The sequence below is a fragment of the Pelecanus crispus genome, chromosome 3 (assembly GCF_030463565.1).
Source record: "Pelecanus crispus isolate bPelCri1 chromosome 3, bPelCri1.pri, whole genome shotgun sequence".
Taxonomy (NCBI): Eukaryota; Metazoa; Chordata; class Aves; order Pelecaniformes; family Pelecanidae; genus Pelecanus; species Pelecanus crispus.
The window spans coordinates 111,648,937-111,665,970 of record NC_134645.1 but is presented as its reverse complement, the minus strand read 5'-3'; the positions used below and the strand labels follow the sequence as shown (position 1 = coordinate 111,665,970).

At 38.1% G+C, this 17,034-nt stretch overlaps 1 protein-coding gene across 4 annotated transcripts in view; it reads left to right on the top strand.

Annotated features, from left to right (window-relative positions):
• The window catches only part of MYT1L (myelin transcription factor 1 like), a 129,858-nt gene that overhangs the window by 18,826 nt on the left and 93,998 nt on the right, over window positions 1–17,034 (top strand). For all 4 annotated transcript variants that reach the window (XM_075706882.1, XM_075706881.1, XM_075706880.1 and 1 more), the window contains exon 4: window positions 7,076–7,446. In XM_075706882.1, coding sequence (XP_075562997.1) covers window positions 7,076–7,446 — 371 coding nt within the window. The remainder of the gene's footprint in view (window positions 1–7,075; window positions 7,447–17,034) is intronic.

The window sequence follows — 17,034 nt, the reverse complement described above, 5'->3', positions numbered from 1 at the left end:
TTCATAGCAGGCAGGTTGCTAGCACAGAGAATTTTAATCCAGCTGGTTGGAAACACCAAAACCAGTGTGTCCTAGCTCTATCTTGCAGGCTGCAATTAGCCATCTCTGTGAAATAAAAGCTAAAAAAAATTCCATGTCCTTCTTGAACTTTGACTTGTTACTCTTCCCATTTTCTCTTCTATAGCTTAGTGATTAGAATACTCAGCAAAGTTCTTTACTTTTCACAGCCTGGGAAGATTTGACTCAATACTTCCCATATTCCAGGACAGTATGCAGGCATTATGTGGGACTTTTGTGGGGTAGAAATGATTCCTGACCAGTGTGGCTCAGAGAGCAAAAATAATTTCCCACAAAGACATTTGACTCTACCACCTCACAGTTATCACTGTCCACTGGGTTTGCTGCTCATTCCTGTAGTAATTTGGCGTACTTTAAGCAGTCATTTAAATATGAATGGAAAATCGTCCTCAGCTGAAGGAGTTTATTCTTGCAATCGAGTAGGCAAATCGCTAGGCTGGAGTCAATCTCTTTTTCTGAATTTGATTCTTTCATTCCTATCAACTCAATGGTTCAGCTTCAACAAGAGTGCTACCAGCTCTTCCTCATAATAGTGCATAGTGTGCTGGGAAGGACATCCTCCTGGAGTGCAGGGAGTTCAAGCTGTAGGGTTTGGTGGAATCCATTTATTTTCTGGTCAACTGCTATCAGTGGATAGTACCAGTCCTTTGAAGCTAAAAGTAGTCACTGCTTTGAGAGTGATTTAATAGGATGCAGTGTTATGCAAATTAATTAGGTTTGCACATTCTTTGAAGATTCAATTTGTTAGAGGACTTATCTGCAAAATGCCTGTTTTCTCAGTACCCTAAAAGTCTTCATCTGGAGATATGGACTTGGAAGTTATCTAGTCCAAACCAAAAATAATACAGTATCCAGTGGGACAAGTGCCTTGGGAACTTTCTGCCTGAAGCCTTAAGCAGACGTTTGCTTCCAAGCAGACTCTTCCTAATTTCCTATGCTCAACTATATATGATAAAATTCCATCTCAGTGCCACTTCAGATACTTAAGTTTTTCATTAAATGTTTTTGATAACCTCACTAGATGTCTCTATAGCAAATTTTTAGATTATATTACCTACCAAAAGTTTTGGTTTATGTTAAATTAAATTCTCACACGAAAAAAGAAAGAATGAGACCACTGTTGCTGGGGTCACTTTTTAGATTGAAAAAACATTTTGTAAGAATTTTCAAAGTACTAATGAGAAAAAAAGAAAAAAAAAGATAACAATCCTCCAAGAAAAAGTATTATTCCAATTTTGGGCATAATATTGCCATCATCTTATTTTTCTGACTTGGATCTTACAGCACGAGGCTTCTGAAATAGTAGATTCAATAGAAAAGAGATACAAATGAAAAAAGGCGGCTGGTAAACATGGCAAATAGGAATCACTTTATCGAAACTAGGTATTTAAAGTTGACTGAACCTTTGTACGTCACATAAGCTCCCTTTCTAATTCATGTAGGGAAGTAAGACACACTAAGAGGAAAGTGTCCTCCAGACATAGGTGTCATGTCCCACCTTTGATGTGTGAGTTGGCATATCATGGAGGGGAGAATATTAATCAGTAATGTGATTTAGAAAATCCTTTGTATTTCTCTGGTCCTGTACTATATATATTTAAAGAGATATATTTAATTGTTATAGCTCAGAAATAATAACCATACTGATTATGTTGAAAATTAAATTAATAATGAAATATATTAAAAATCAAGAAGTTCAACTCTGGGAAAGGCATATGTATTTTGTGAAGAAAGGTCCTACTGAATCTATCAGAGTAGCATCCCACTGTGAGTAGCAGATTTTTAGTGAAGAAAAATTGCGTGAGAGTTAAAAAAATACCATAAATCATCTTCTAACTAAGAAGTATAAATTCATATATTATTTCTTCAATTTCTTCAATTATTAATGTCTATATGTCCTCTTGGAGCTTATCACTATGAAATTCAACAACGTTCTTTCCACAAGAATTATTCATGACAGATGCCGAAAACCAGAGATGACTGAGACACACAGCAAAGCAGTGTGGAATATTCAAAAGTGTGTTTCAGGAAGCCCAAATATATATTCCGCTGAAAGCCAAGAGAGCTGAAGCGTGAGGGGAAAATAAGACAAACAGAGCTGACCAGTAAAAACACCAGGAAATACAGTAAGCAATAAAAGAACAGATAAAGGCATGCAAGACAGATAAATCAATGGGGTCATCACTTTGAGCAGGGATAAACTAGTCTAAAAAGTAAGCAAATAAGGGGATGATCACAAAAGCCAAAATTGGAAATGGAGAGAAAATTGCAGAAGCTATAAGGACAAACAATAACAGATTTCACAAATGTACGAGGAACAAGAGGTCAATGGGAGAGACTGTCTCTCCGTATGTGGTCGTGAGGGGAGGGTAGTGGCAGAGGCTGCTGGGAAGCCGGTGCTGCCTTCCCCTCCGTGCGCTCGCTGGAGACACCGCGGGGAACATGCCAGAAACAGGGAGAAGCATCCTGGAGGCAGAATCTGAAAAATTAATGAAACAAAGGATGAGAGCGGAACAGGTTAAGAAAGAAAAAGAAGAAAATAGGGCAGCTAAACAGTAGGCTCCAGGTCTGGTGTCCTGTTTCTCAGGTTTCTGAAAGACTTGGGGGTTTTTTTTAGCTCTCTCGGACTATCAAGTCTATAGTATATGAGGTATTTATAAGCTATATGAGGTATATAGTTGAAGAGCAGAAGGAAGCCAGTGCAAGACTGTATTTTAAACATTTTATGAGAAAAACCTGTGCAATGATAGGTTTATAAATTGTAAATCCAAGCACAGGCAAAACCAAATTCAGGGTTTGTCGTGGTTTAGCCCCAGCCAGCAACTAAGCACCACGCAGCCGCTCGCTCGCTCCCCCTACCCCGATGGGATGGGGGAGAGAATCGGAGGAGTAAGAGTGAGAAACACTCCTGAGTTTAGATAAGAACAGTTTAATAATTGAAATAAAATAAAGTAAAATAATAATAATAATATAATAATAATAGTAATAATAATATACAAAGCAAGTGATGCACAATGCAATTGCTCACCACCCACCGAGCGATACCGAGACAGTTCCCGAGCAGCAATCGCTGCTCCCCGGCCAACCCCCCCCAGTTTATATACTGAGCATGACGTCACGTGGTATGGAATAGCCCTTTGGCCAGTTTGGATCAACTATTCTGGCTGTGCCCCCTCCCAGTTTCTTGTGCACCTGGCAGAGCATGGGAAGCTGAAAAGTCCTTGACTAGCATAAGCAGTACTCAGCAACAACTAAAACCATCAGTGTGTTATCAGCATTATTCTCATCCTAAATCCAAAACACAGCACTATGCCTGCTACTAGGAAGAAAATTAACTCTATCCCAGCCAAAAGCAGGACAGGGTTGTAGAGAAAATGGGCAGCACATTGGTACAAACTAATCAGGAAAGAGTTTACAAAAGCTGAGTCGGAGTTAACTACCATAACTGATTTCCTTGGAAAAATTACATATTCCCAAGTTTGTAGTGCTGGACCCAACCCTTAAAATATACAAAAGTTTGTTTCTGTTAGTTGCTGGTGTATCCTCAATTTTAATTCTATGAGCAAAGGCACTGAGAATAGATAAATAAAGTGAAAAACTAAAGTCGAATTCACAACTTTACTTAAATAGCTGAGTTGCAAATAGTTATTTAATGTGATTTATAAAAGCATCAAAGCTGATCAGGCAGCTAACTGGCATTGATTTCCATTGCCAGCTATGCACTTTCCAGGGGGCCCTGAATCCCAAGTAGTGTCTTAGATTCGCACAAACTTTATGAAATATTGTGTAGAAAAGCAGAAAGCCGTGAAGAAGAGATGAAAGATGACCAAAAATGGCAATGACAACAATTTATTTCTACCTTTGACCAATAATTTGTTTCTAAAAAGTCATGCGGTTATACTTAGATGCCAAATACAAAAATTAAACCACAGTTCAAAATAAAATAGGTGTATTTGTTATCCTACGGTGTTCTTCCCCAGTTCCCAGACTATTGTGAATTCCAAAGGAGATTGTTTTGGGGCATTACTAGATGAAAACTTTTGCAAGTAATTAGTGTTCTTAACTGAACAAAGATTGGGGCATGGTGGGCTTAATGTTCTGGCTTTAATGTGACAAAATTTAAGTTTGCATCATCTTCTGTGGCCAAAAATTTTCACAGTTTCACATGTCTTGGTGCCCTTTAGCCTTGATGGTTTTAGCTCAGAGCTGCCTGAAGTGTCATCTTTACCTCTTACAATGTTCTAAGAAGGTTATAATAAGAGCAAGAAATTAAATCCTGGGGATTGCTGGGGCTATGCCTACTCATGCCTTTGAAAATAAAGATCAGGATTTTGAGAAAATATCTTAATGATAATGGCATTGAAGAAGCTATAGTGAGGGTAATATGCATCACAAAGAGAAGGAACAGAAATCAAGAAAGCAAGACACATCCACTCAATAAATGTTATCTTGTCTGCTTAAATCCCATTGAACTGGTATGCAAGTTTCCAAAATCTGCCTGAGCCCCAGGCTGTGACCCACTCCTGTTTTCCAGGATGCAGCCTATGTTAGGCACTAAATGAAACAAGTTCATCCTTAATTATCCAGCCATTTTCTTGGGCACTGCACACACTCTGAAATTCCAGTTTTGTGGAAAAATTTGCCTGCCTTCTCTCAGAGCTCCATATGGAGAGTTTAAATAGACACCTCGTGAACCCCCATAGCACATGGGAAGTGCCAAAATAAATCCGGTGTGGTCAAAACTACAACAAACAGTGCTTCCCTTTTGCCCCAGGTTTTAGGCACTGTCCAGACTGATGGCAATTGAACTCCTCTTCTCTCCTGACTCTGATGATGTGGGATGTTTTCCATGAAAATATGTCTCACTTTTCCTCTTGATTCTGAGCAGCAGGGTACTGACCAATGGGAGGACTCACAGGACAAGAGGCAGGACATTTGGCAGCGACAAGTAATGATGACCTAGGAACAAGGATTTCCACCATATTTATAGGTTTTACATTGCAGCATCTTTGGATAGAAACAAATATAATCCAAAGAGAAAACACCAGAAGCTTAGGCCTCCTCTTTTCCCAGGTTTAGGGCTCTTAAATTAGTGAAGGTTTGGGCTTTTGCTTGCCTGCTGTGTATCAGAATGAGTTTCTTGCAGCCAGCTGCACAGGGGCTCACCTTCTAGAAGAGGATGCTGCTCCCCAGGATATGCCATGCAACCAGCTGGATGGAGCACGGTCCTGGGATCTGGAGGATGTAGGTCTATTCTCCCTCTAGCTTGCACTGTTAGGCCTCACCTTTGGTGTTGGTGTCTGGAAACTATATCACGTTAGGACTACTACCCCATACCCACTCCCGAATGAGGAGGACTGGAATCAGGCTAGATGGAGGTACTTAAAATTTACTCAGTATTTCTTGCTGGTGTTAACGGAGGGAGGTGTTTAATTTAGGCACACTGGATTAGACTTTAAAGATACCTATAGTCCCTACACAGAGAGAGAGGTGTCTGTGTTATGCAGAGAAGGTGTCCCTTAGCAGGTTTTCATGATGAATACCATCTTCTGTGACTGTGTATGTTCTTTAGATATGTGTGTGTCAGGCAGACCAAGTCAGCCTTCCTATGAACAAGTGCTTCAAAATTTAGGTAAGACAATGGCTAAGTTAGGCACGTAAAATGGCTAGGCACTTAAGTAAAATGCTTGTTACCTAAGTAACAGATTAAGTTATTGGGTTGCATAGTTGCTGGGATGCAATTAAATCAGACCAAGATCAAGAGGATGCAGACACCACAAAGAGCACATCTGTAGTACTAAATGCAGTGAACCCCGCTATTTTTCAGTCATCTGTCAATGGAATATGAAGCATTGTTAGAGTGGAAGAAAACTGCAAAGATCCTCAGTGTTTTGTAATTGGGATAAAAGGAACAAAAATATAATGGAAAATAGGAAGTTATAAGTAGATATGCAGAAAGGGCTAGAAATAACAGTTTAAATGTCCCAAGGCTAGTTTATCACAGGAAGAGGACTAAAAACCAATGTAACTTGAGTAGCATTTATAATCACACAATAAAAAAGTTCAAAGAGGAAGTTTTTTAAACAAAAAGTAATTTGTGTGTGCAGTCACTCCGTCTAGGAGGTTATAGGGGTTACGCAAGGAGGATCACATTCAACAAACACAGATTATATGATCTTTGAGAAACAGGTGACTACTCTGGTAGAAGACCTGAACTCTGAAATGCTATTTATGTTATAGTGCATTAAATGATCAACAAGGAAGTGGTACTCAACTTTGAAAAGTTTAACTTCCTTCACTGATGAAGGATTTTGTTTATTGTTTGATTTTTTTCAATGTGAGAACACTTCCAACACTGGCCATGAAAACTGTTGTTTTTGATTGTGTTGGGGAGCTTGTTTTCCCATTTACCCAGCCTTGTAGCATACAATGGAGCATAGCAGTGGAGAATTTAAGAGCAATTAATAATTTATAATAATAACAACACACAACAGCGTTAAGAATGTGGTTGTATTTTCATTATTTAAATAGCCTTGAAACATATCTTAATTGTACACAATCAAAACCTTACTGAATATTACAAAATTATGAAGCATTGCTTTATTTGTGATTTTTGTACTGATAACTAACAGGTAGGATAAAATTGCTGTTTTTAAACTATATTTGTCTGCCTTAGAAAAAGAGTGTAACATGCAGAAGAGAGAAAAAAATGAAAATCAAAACAACACATTTGTATCAATTCTGTAACTGTTATGCATGTACATGTGACACTTTCAGGCAAATAATAGTTGTTTGCAGTTTCACAGGTTTTGTAAGTGTCGTCCCCCTTGGTCATTATAGCCTAAGCAGCATTTTAGCTTGAAAACATGCATTTTGAGAACAGCATCTAATCATGGTGTAGAATTAGAATATATGACTAAATGACATGAGTTATACAATCTGACCTACAGAAATCTGCAGGGTAGTGTAATAATTTGCATTTTTTATTTTTGCACAGTGTTTATGGCTGTCCTTTGGCAAAAAAACGAAAAACACAAGATAAGCAACCCCAAGAACCAGCCCCCAAAAGAAAACCCTTTGTGGTTAAAGCAGACAACTCTTCAGTAGATGAGTGCTATGAAACTGATGGAACAGAGGAGATGGATGAAAAGGAAGAGGAAGAAGAGGAAGAGGATGAAGAAGAGGAGGAATATTCTGATGATAATGAGGAGCAAGGTGATGAGGAGGAGGATGATGAGGAGATAGATCGAGAAGAAGAAGAGGAGATTGAAGAGGAAGAAGAGGAGGATGAAGAGGAAGGTGAAGATGTGGAGGATGAAGAGGAGGAGGAAGAAGAGGAGGAGGAAGAAGAGGAGGAGGAGGAAGAACGTGGTAATAATCAGAGTATTAGTAAAAAGTAAACAATGTGTGTTTTCTGGGCTAATCTTCTAGTGTGGTGTGTGAGGAGTTAACTGCGCGGCTCTCATTAAAGCTAATGGAAGTCATGCAGTTAAATCTCTCTGGTCCGCACTGAAAATATACCCCACTGTGTTCTCTTAACATTTATTTAATAAGTCTGTCTTCCAAATATTTTTAATACACCAGTACTCACATTTCAAACAAGGAGGGTGGAGGTGTGTTTGTGCTAAAAATGCTTGCATAAAATATAATCCTAGTAGTGTATTAATGCATGCAGTTACCAGCAGAGTATTCACGAAGGTACAAGCAAAGCATCAGCTACAGCTGATCATTTGCAAGGGTATTTGTTGGATGTGCTTATATAATGTCAATGGTTGCCCACATAAATGCTGTCACAAGTTTGCAGATAATTTTTGTGAGCAAAAGTGGGCCTCTTCCGTTCGAAAATTTTGCCCCATACTTTGCCCTGCCCCAAGAAACTATTCAGAATGAACTACTGTAGTATACTTTGGTTCTTTGAGACTTGAATGCTGTGTACTTTAGTTGATTCTATTAAAAATATAGACAGTGAGAGGTTTACATAGATAAAGTCCTTCTAAAATTCATATATTTTGGTTATCATACAATGGCATAAATGCCATTTAGACATACAGGTCACTAGTAGTAACCAAATTAATGTAGTAGCAATGTGATTAACCTATTCACCTTTCTCTTTTTTTGGGATATTTGACTCTATATAACCAGTATTTTCAAAATAAGTAATCAGTGTCCATTTACTCAAGAATCCATATGCTGATGACAGACATCATAATGCACTGGGGTGAAATGAAAGAATCATGCAAAAATTAATGAGCTATCTAAAAAGTATTTTGTTCCCATTTCCAGGGAACACGTTTTTGGTTGGGTAGATTCACCTTTCTAACCAATAAAAATATAAGAAAAGCTTTCAGCACTCCTCAGTTGGATTCCTCTTAGGAACCAGGTATGAAAGTTGTATGACTTTTGTTTCAGCATTCTGTAAGGTCAGATCTTAAATCTCATAGAAAGACTTTGGAAGTATTCTTTCCATTTGGGCGAGATGGTGGCCAGCTGGGTGGCTATAAGCATTTTCTCAGATATCTGAATCTGTAGCATTTCCTCGATTGCTTAAATTCACCAACAAAATTGGTAGAGCATAAATGGCCAATCGTAAAAGTTACATGAGTTTGATGCAACAGGGAAACCATTTCCTTTTGCAGGGAGCTCTGCTGTTCAGAACCTGGAAGAGAAGTTGCATTAGATCAGGCTGATGTGCAACTGCTATTGCTAACCTGATGGGCAAGCGCAGGATGTCTAGCAGTTTCTATAAGAGATAATGATGACTGAGTTTGTTGGTGCTTAGGTTATGGTGCAACTGCTGCTATGATTTCAGCTGACATGAAAAATTTTGAATCTACACTATCAAAAATGATAAAAGTTAAAAAAAAACCTAAGCAAAACTCAAGAGCTCAAGAAAATTGCTTCTGGCAAGCCAGCAGGCTTGATACTCTGTACTTTTACTATCATAAAGAAACACAGTGGTTTACTTGTTCCAACACATGCAGTTAGCGGTCCTAATCAATCTACAGAGGCTGACATTGCTTTTTGACTGCTTTCCTTCCATATATAGTAGGCTGTGGTTAAGAACTGCAAAAATTTTACAGAAGTAACCTGTATTAGCTGCTCTGCATATTACATGGCATTAAAACTTACACAGGTCAAGTTTGTCTTAGGATCCCATGTTATTCCAGTAGTAATAAGTATGTACATTAATAAATATATATATGTTCTACGTCAAATAGTAGTCATTAAGAAAAAATCCTCATAAAATGGGAAAAGTGATAATAGAATTTGTAAGAAAAATATTTCATGATCTTTTGAGAACCAACTAAGTAATCACTGTGCAACAATCCCAGTTAGAGAACTGCTGATTTACAAGAAAGAGTTACCGGTAATTAATGAGGAGGGTAGTGTGGAGTTCCTTATGTCTATGCCAAGGAGTGGAGAGTGATAACAGTTTGTTCTTGGATAGGTCTAGAAGCTAATCAATAAATCAGATTTTTTTTTTTTAGATAGTTTATTTCCTATTGATTTTGATAGGGATCCTGGTGTTTCACTTTCTTCCACTCATAAAATAAGCAGCTCTGGTGGAATTTGGACTGTTGATTTTCCAGGGAAACAAAGTGCAATCAAAGTTAAATTAAAACTACAGGGTCTGAATATGGCACTTGCCTTTATCTCTGAATTTAGTTGTCTCAATCACTGGCTTCTCACTACAATGTAGATACTGTAGTAAACCACCATCCACCTTTCAAGGCACCTTAGCAGGAAGTGTGAATGTGTCTTAGTGTTCTTATCCCTAGAAACAAAATGCAGGATTAGCCACTGGACACCAGGATGCCTGCACAGTTCTCATAAAAGTTTCTGTCACTTGTGCTGTAGATTATAGCAGTTCAGAAAATTTCCATAAGTAACTATAGTCTAGGTGGACAAAACAGTTAAAATAAGTATCAGTGATAGAAGAATTCCATCAGCAAGTATAGGACTACAGAGCCAGCAATTAGATGGGGGGGAGGGAAGAGAGAAGCAAGGTAAGGTATTTTACCATTTCTTAGACCAAATTCAGTTTTCTGTTAGAAAAGAGTAAATCCTGGGAAACTCAAGTACCTCACTGGCGTCTCATTGCGCATACTTTTTGTTAAAAGAAAGTGAATTTTAGATGGGATTCTCAGCGGATATAGATAATATACAGGTGATATAGGTACGCAGCTCTTACTGAAAATACTTGGACATTCACTGAAAGCATCTCAGCCTTTTTGAAAATCATATCTTTCTAGCCTCATCATTGATAAACTGAAGGACTTGGAAAATACACATGCATCCTAAAGAAACACTCTTACAAATCTCAAAATACCCATTTAAAATAAATAAAAAAACCCTAAACTTTTTTAGATGAGTTCCAAATTCTGTGCTCATATTTCTGTACACAATCCATTGAACCAAAATTAATGCTTAAAATTCCCCAGCAATGGCCAACATATCCTCTTTAAATTTCCATTAAATGTACTGAATCTCTTTGAAGAACAGATATCCATGTTCAGCACCACCACTAAAGGAAAGATGAATCTTTCCAATTTCCCTTATATCCCAGAAAGAAAGGTCAGATAGATGACCTGTGTTATGATAACCTAACCTGCAAATTGCAATACAAATGGGAATGAGCAAGAGAAAAGGCTGCTTTTGGAGTGTCCCTTCTCTGTGATGGCAACTGGCAAGAACCTTTGGATTGAAACCTGAAGGGTGCATTTGATTTGCAAGGCAAACTGAAGTGCTTTCACCTGAGAAGAGCTCGCTTCAGATATTTGGGTCCCAAAGACTGTTTCACAAAGCTTTTCTATTATAGAAAGAAATCTCCACTGGAGGAGCTCCCGGAACAGATGTTCCAAGGCACCATTTAGCCCATTTCACATGGAGACATTCAAGATGGCTTGTACTCCAGGTATTTCATAATCTGCCAGGGGCAGGAGGAGTCAGGCTGATTCTAGACCTAAGGACATTTGATACATCAATCAAATCCATTTCACAGATGATGCTACAAAAACTATTGCCGTTTCCCAAGAGGTGAATTATTAGGATGTATAAATCTTTTAGACGCTCCCTTATGTTTTCTATAAACTGAAAGTAGCTGGCATGTACAATATAACATGTGGTACTGCACCTAATTTTTCAGGTGGAATATGCTGCAAAAATAGCTGTAAAACATAGATAGCAGTGTATGTTCAAAGGATACATAATACACTTTTTAAAAACAAATAAAAGCCAGCACATGGACATAGAGATAGATGTTCTACCTGTTTTCACACTTCTTTAAATTGTAGGATTGGTTTTAAAAATCTGCTAATATGTTTCGGTGTTCTCCTTCACTTCCATGAACTTGACACAGACACATAGATTCTTGTAATTTGAAATCCACCTATCAGGTTTATTAATTTTGTTAGTGCCCTGCACTAGCTTCCTGATCCCCGCTTCGGATTGCTTCTGAAGCACTTATGTCCTCTAAGCAAGAGGAGATGCAAACACCAATCTAAAGATGAAAGAAGCACATGCACTGAGGAAACTGGGGTGGCATACAGCTTTCCATCTGTGCTTGCCTCTGAAGACACTCTACATCTTAATAAAATCAAGATGACAGATCTATATTAGCAAGGTCGCCTGTCCAGCCTGCTGACCACTAATCATATTAATTTATTTAAACTATTAGCAGGAAAGTGATCATCTATTTGGTGAACACAGTAGGTGTTCAGTATTAATCAGAGCAGAGAGCTAGATTCACGTGTACCTTACAGGCAAAACACCTAATAGAAGAAAATTATAGCTTTAAATTAAGAGGCCAGAAAGCATAATTTCACTGCTTAGGATAATGTATATGGAAAGAAGTGCATTTTCCAGGGCCAAATAAATACCTGACAGTTTCACAAGGCAAAGCAGATCTTAACTCTTTCCTAATAAATTCTATTACTGTATTTTTTCACCTCTTTCATAAAAGAAGATACCCTGCGCTTGGGATATCTTGCCAATAACAATATGAAGAACAGAAAAAGATAAATAGAGTTGCAGCTAGAAGACATTTATCCTGGCCATTGTGTTGGTTTCCTCTGGATAAGAAGTTAGAGTTGTCTTTCTGGTCTAGTTACAAAGTGCTCGAGCCTGGGAATGGTTGGGTCAAGCCACAGCATAAGAACTTTTATTTATATCTTCTTTCTGCATTGAAGATGCAAGCATGGATTGCAACATGTTCTGCTGTTTAGCTGTTTATATTATTTCATATAGAGACATTCAGACTAAACATTTTCTCTGAAAATTTTTGTTGGAAATAATGCGATTAAAAGATTTGGAACAAGTAGTTCAAAGCTAGAAACCTCAAGGTTGTGGAGTAGGGTGGGGAAACAGCTAGCCAGTAAATACCCTCTGGATACCTCTAGTTCTTGTGGAAGAAGTTCAGATCTATTTATTACAGTTGTTACATGTTTGTGGTGGGTTGGTTGGTTGGTGGATTGCTTAAACGTGGCTGTGGTATTAGTTTAGCAAACTTTTGCTTGCTGCTGTGTTCCATGCTCAAGGTGTTTACTGTTTGCTGCTCATAGACAGTATAACTTGTTCAGAGCACTATCTAAACATTATTTTTTAATTCTCTGAAGTGAGATTGGGCCTGATACTGAGCTTGTTTACATCAGGACAAATCAAAAATAACTTTATGTCAATAGAGTTACATTTATGTGAGGTGGTGTTGATGTGTCATACCTAACTTTTCCTCCCCTTGAAGAACTACTTTAAAAGATTTCCTTCTATGTGAATGTTTAACTCAGAAGCTCAGCAAACCTTCCAGGCTGTGTCTAGAAACTTATGTGTGACTTTAAGCAGTTAGTAGCCCTTTTCACTTTAACTTCCATGTTTAAATTTAGGAATGTACTTAAGTATCTTTCTGATGTAGAGGTTTGCATATTTAACTCCTTTCCTACAAATAAAAGGCCTTAAATGACAATGTGAAATATCTGATCCTTCAAGAGCGAATGATTCAATTATAGCTTTATGCAGTGTAAAGAAATTATTCACCTTTGATGAGACAGATTATAGATCTCTGCAACTTTTGTTGACATAAGCAGAAATTCTGTAGAGGACAAGGAGTTCAGGGTCTGAACTGGAGGCCTTAGGAAGAGCATCATGGAACACGTTCAGCACCACTTCTGATTTTAATGACACTTCATCCTGAATCTATTTTACATGGCATGGAGTTGCTTCCTTATATTTTTAATTCACTAACCCTTTCCTTCAGTGTTAGCTGAAGATGAGATGTCGGGCCCATTGTAATTTCAAATTGTTTCAGGGCTTATGTGTGGCTGAACCCTTCTCTAGTCTTGCCAGAGCCGTAGGTCTGGAAAGGAATCGTATATCTCAGCAGTGCTGCTTTGGCTTCTTGCAGATTGCAGTCCTCAAGAAGAGGCTGCATAGAGGTTGCCTTTTCTGTGTTTCTATTGCATCCTTCTGTCTGCAGATAAATGCTGAGTGGATCCTTGATTTTGCCTCTTTCATTTGTTGTCTGGCAAGATCATATAGTAAAATGAATTCTTTCTGGAATAAGATGGATTGGAGAAGAAATTCAGAGCAAAAGTGCTGTAGCCTTAGAACTGTATTCCTGTTCTCACTCAGATTCTCTGTAACCAGTTCATTACCAATTATCTCCTCTTTTTGCAACAACTCTGCCAAGAAGCTGGTTGCTTATGTGTTATAGTGCCTTAAAGAACCAATAGTGAACTCAATTATATAGCAGCTCTTTGCATTCATATTTGCCAACGTAATGACCTGATGTTGTTGCAGAAAGTCTCACATCTGGGATATGGCACTTTTGGAAACATATTCACAGGTTGTGCAAAACTGAACTCTTCATGTTCTCTTTGAATTCCTTTGCCTTTCACAGCACTACTTCAAAGATTGCATTTGTCCACACTGTACTGCAGCTTACACAGAGTCCACAGACTCTGTATGAATCCTTCTCAACGCTACAGATACAATGTTTCTTAAAAATAAGTTTTGCTTGGTCAGTGTTAATAGAGTTAATTTTCCACTATTACAGTTCCTCCAGGAGATAATGAAATGAAATAAAATTCCAGACTGGATTGATCATTTCTTCTGACCCATATCTATTCTCATGGATCAAATTTGCAGTCCTGGCAAATGCCTCAAGTCACAGAAATTTTGTTTAACCAAAATGCATAAACACCACCACTAACAAAGCATTCTTTTGAAACAAAAGCATTGATGTATAATGAACATATATGTAATTCTGAATATTTTTTATCATGGAAGCATTTCCTCCTCATTTTACAGGTCTTGGAACAATTCAGTTTTGTTCTTTTGTCACCTGTATCACATATGACATAGTCCTTTTATACCATAAGAGATACTTTCCCTTCTGTGAATTAATGTATTTTACGGGTATTTTTTTAGAGCAAACTGTGGGAGCTACAATTAGTGAGCTGGACAGCAAAAAAGGCCAAGTCATTTAGCAGAAGACAAAGAGGACTAATGCTAGGAAAGAAACCACCTCAAGGAGTTTGGTAAAAGGTGTTAAATAGTAATTAGGAAAGGCCACTGATGTGGTTATGGACTCAAGCTGGTCTTAGTCACTGTTGTTGAAATCCTCAGAATTATTTGGCACATAAAGGCTTCATGCAGAAAGTGCTGAAAATAGTCAGTCGCTAACATTAAGCATGTCAAGTATCCATAACACCACAGTTGGAGTTTTTTTATGTTTTTTTCCAGGAAATCCATGGCAGATATTATATGTTCTGTGCAGTAAATAGTACCATTTTAGCAAAAATTTGCAGTGGCTTTATAGGAGAAAGTTTTGCCAGTTAACAGGACTGACAGCTCAAGACTTAATGGGGATTTATTAGGTGAACTCATCAATCTGATAGTTCTGTCATCCCAAAAGCTTAATTTTGCAGGCTCTACTATTAATAGGAACCGTAAGTAATAGTCTTGCTCTGACACTAAAGGAACTCCACAGAAGAAATGAATTCACAATTACAAAACCAAACAAAGTAAGCAGGCATTTTCTTCCTTGTATTCTGTAGACATGGATTACTGACAGTGACTAGGGAAAGGTCTGTGTGGCATGAATACTTCCAGTCACCTAACACAGCAGTGTTTGCAAAGCTGCACAGGCCCACATCAGGCTAGGGTTATGTCTTTACATTTTCCAAAGCGTATGTGGTGAGATTCCTTACTTACCATATACACTTCTAAGGCATGCTATGCAACTGCTTTTTTTCTGGTTTCTATTGTATCAAATCTATTGTTTTACCAACTGCCTCAACTTATCGTAGAAGTTCTATATAAACACGATGCATCTGCTAAACAGTTTCTTGGACACCCTGTAAAGCACTGGACTGAAGTCTTTACAGAATAACCCTTAGCTGTCTTTTTATCATCTGCAATAATTAAAACGTCATTCAAATTTAAAGGCTGGCATCCAACGGAAATTTAAAAATTGTTTCTATTGCAATATGTTGAATAAAACTTTGCCCTCTGATCATTAGGCATGAAATATATTTTTAAAAGTAACAGTAGAAATACAGAATAACAGATAATTATTACTAGACTGTTAAGAATAGGGCTAGAGTTGAACTTACAAAAAGTATACTAGTGTTTATATTAGAGTTTGTTTATTATCTAATGAGAGCCATCTGTGGATGTCCTTCTCTGAAAATACAGCCAGAAAGGGCAAGTTTTAAGTGAATAGAAACTGGAATCCTTTCTTGGGAGCCAAGGATCCTCCTATGTTTGATGGAGTGAGATAAATGTTTTGGAATAGAATGAAGTGGAAATTCTGCCCCTATCTGTAACTCAGGTACCTGAGTTGAGTGTGAGAGGTGACTCAGGAGTTCAGTGCCACATTTCCTTCTTCCCCACACAGAAGGTTAGCAGCTAGACTGGAGACTGCTTTGCATAACCGAGGATCTTACACATTCTGCTGAAGCTCTGTCACACCCTAGAAAAAAAATTCAAGAACTGCAGTAGGACAAAGGGGGTCATTCTTCTGGGAAAGTGGGACATGCTGGGTTCCTGTCTTTGCTCCAAGGACACTCTAACTATCTTATGAATTGACTGCTTTACATTAGGTTACAAAATCGGTCCTGGGAGCAGGGATCAGACACTACATTTCTCTCTTTTAGGCAAGTGCCCTTGTATGATATGTACAATAAAGACAGTTGTATTTTTGCATGATCCAAATAGTAGGAAAAAAAAAGTATAGGTCTTATGCTACTCTTGTGTTTTCTGATTCCTAGTGGAGCTTGCGTCCAGTCTAGCTTTTATTGTGGTGACTAGCAAACTTTTTTTGGAGATGTGGCTCTCCCACTCAGACTGGGAGAGCATTTACTCTTAGTCTTCCAATTCTTTAGCAAGTGACCTACTAAACAAGGTATTTTACCTGGGAGATGGATGGGCAGGGGTGAGCAGCGGAAATGAAGGACAAAACAGGCAGTTCTTCCCTTGGCTATAAATTAAAGCAAGGCAGTCAAAGCAACAGTTTATGGGAAGCCTTTTTCTTTCAGGTGTGTATTAGAGCGTACCTGTTGGATTGGGTCACTCTGGGAACTTATGTATGAAAACACCCAATGTTTAGAATCCTTTAAGGCTTAAATGGCAGATAGGTGGAGAGCTTCTTAAGGCTGGAGCTGTTTTGGTACACATAGAAGCAGAGCCTTGAACAGTTGATCAGTGCTAGAGCATAGATGTCTCCCAGCTTTAAGCCACAAATGAGCACAGGTGTGGTTGTATCACCAAAAGAAATAGAAATGTGACTTTTCCTTTCTATACAACATGCCACATGAGAAGTCCAATCTGAAAATGATGTAGAAATTGCTGCTGCTATTCGTAAGATTTTTTTAAGTGATTCATGTTGAAATGCCCATTAAAGATAAGTATGATTTTAAAACGGATTTGATTCAATGGCTGGAGGGTCTTCTGACACAGAAA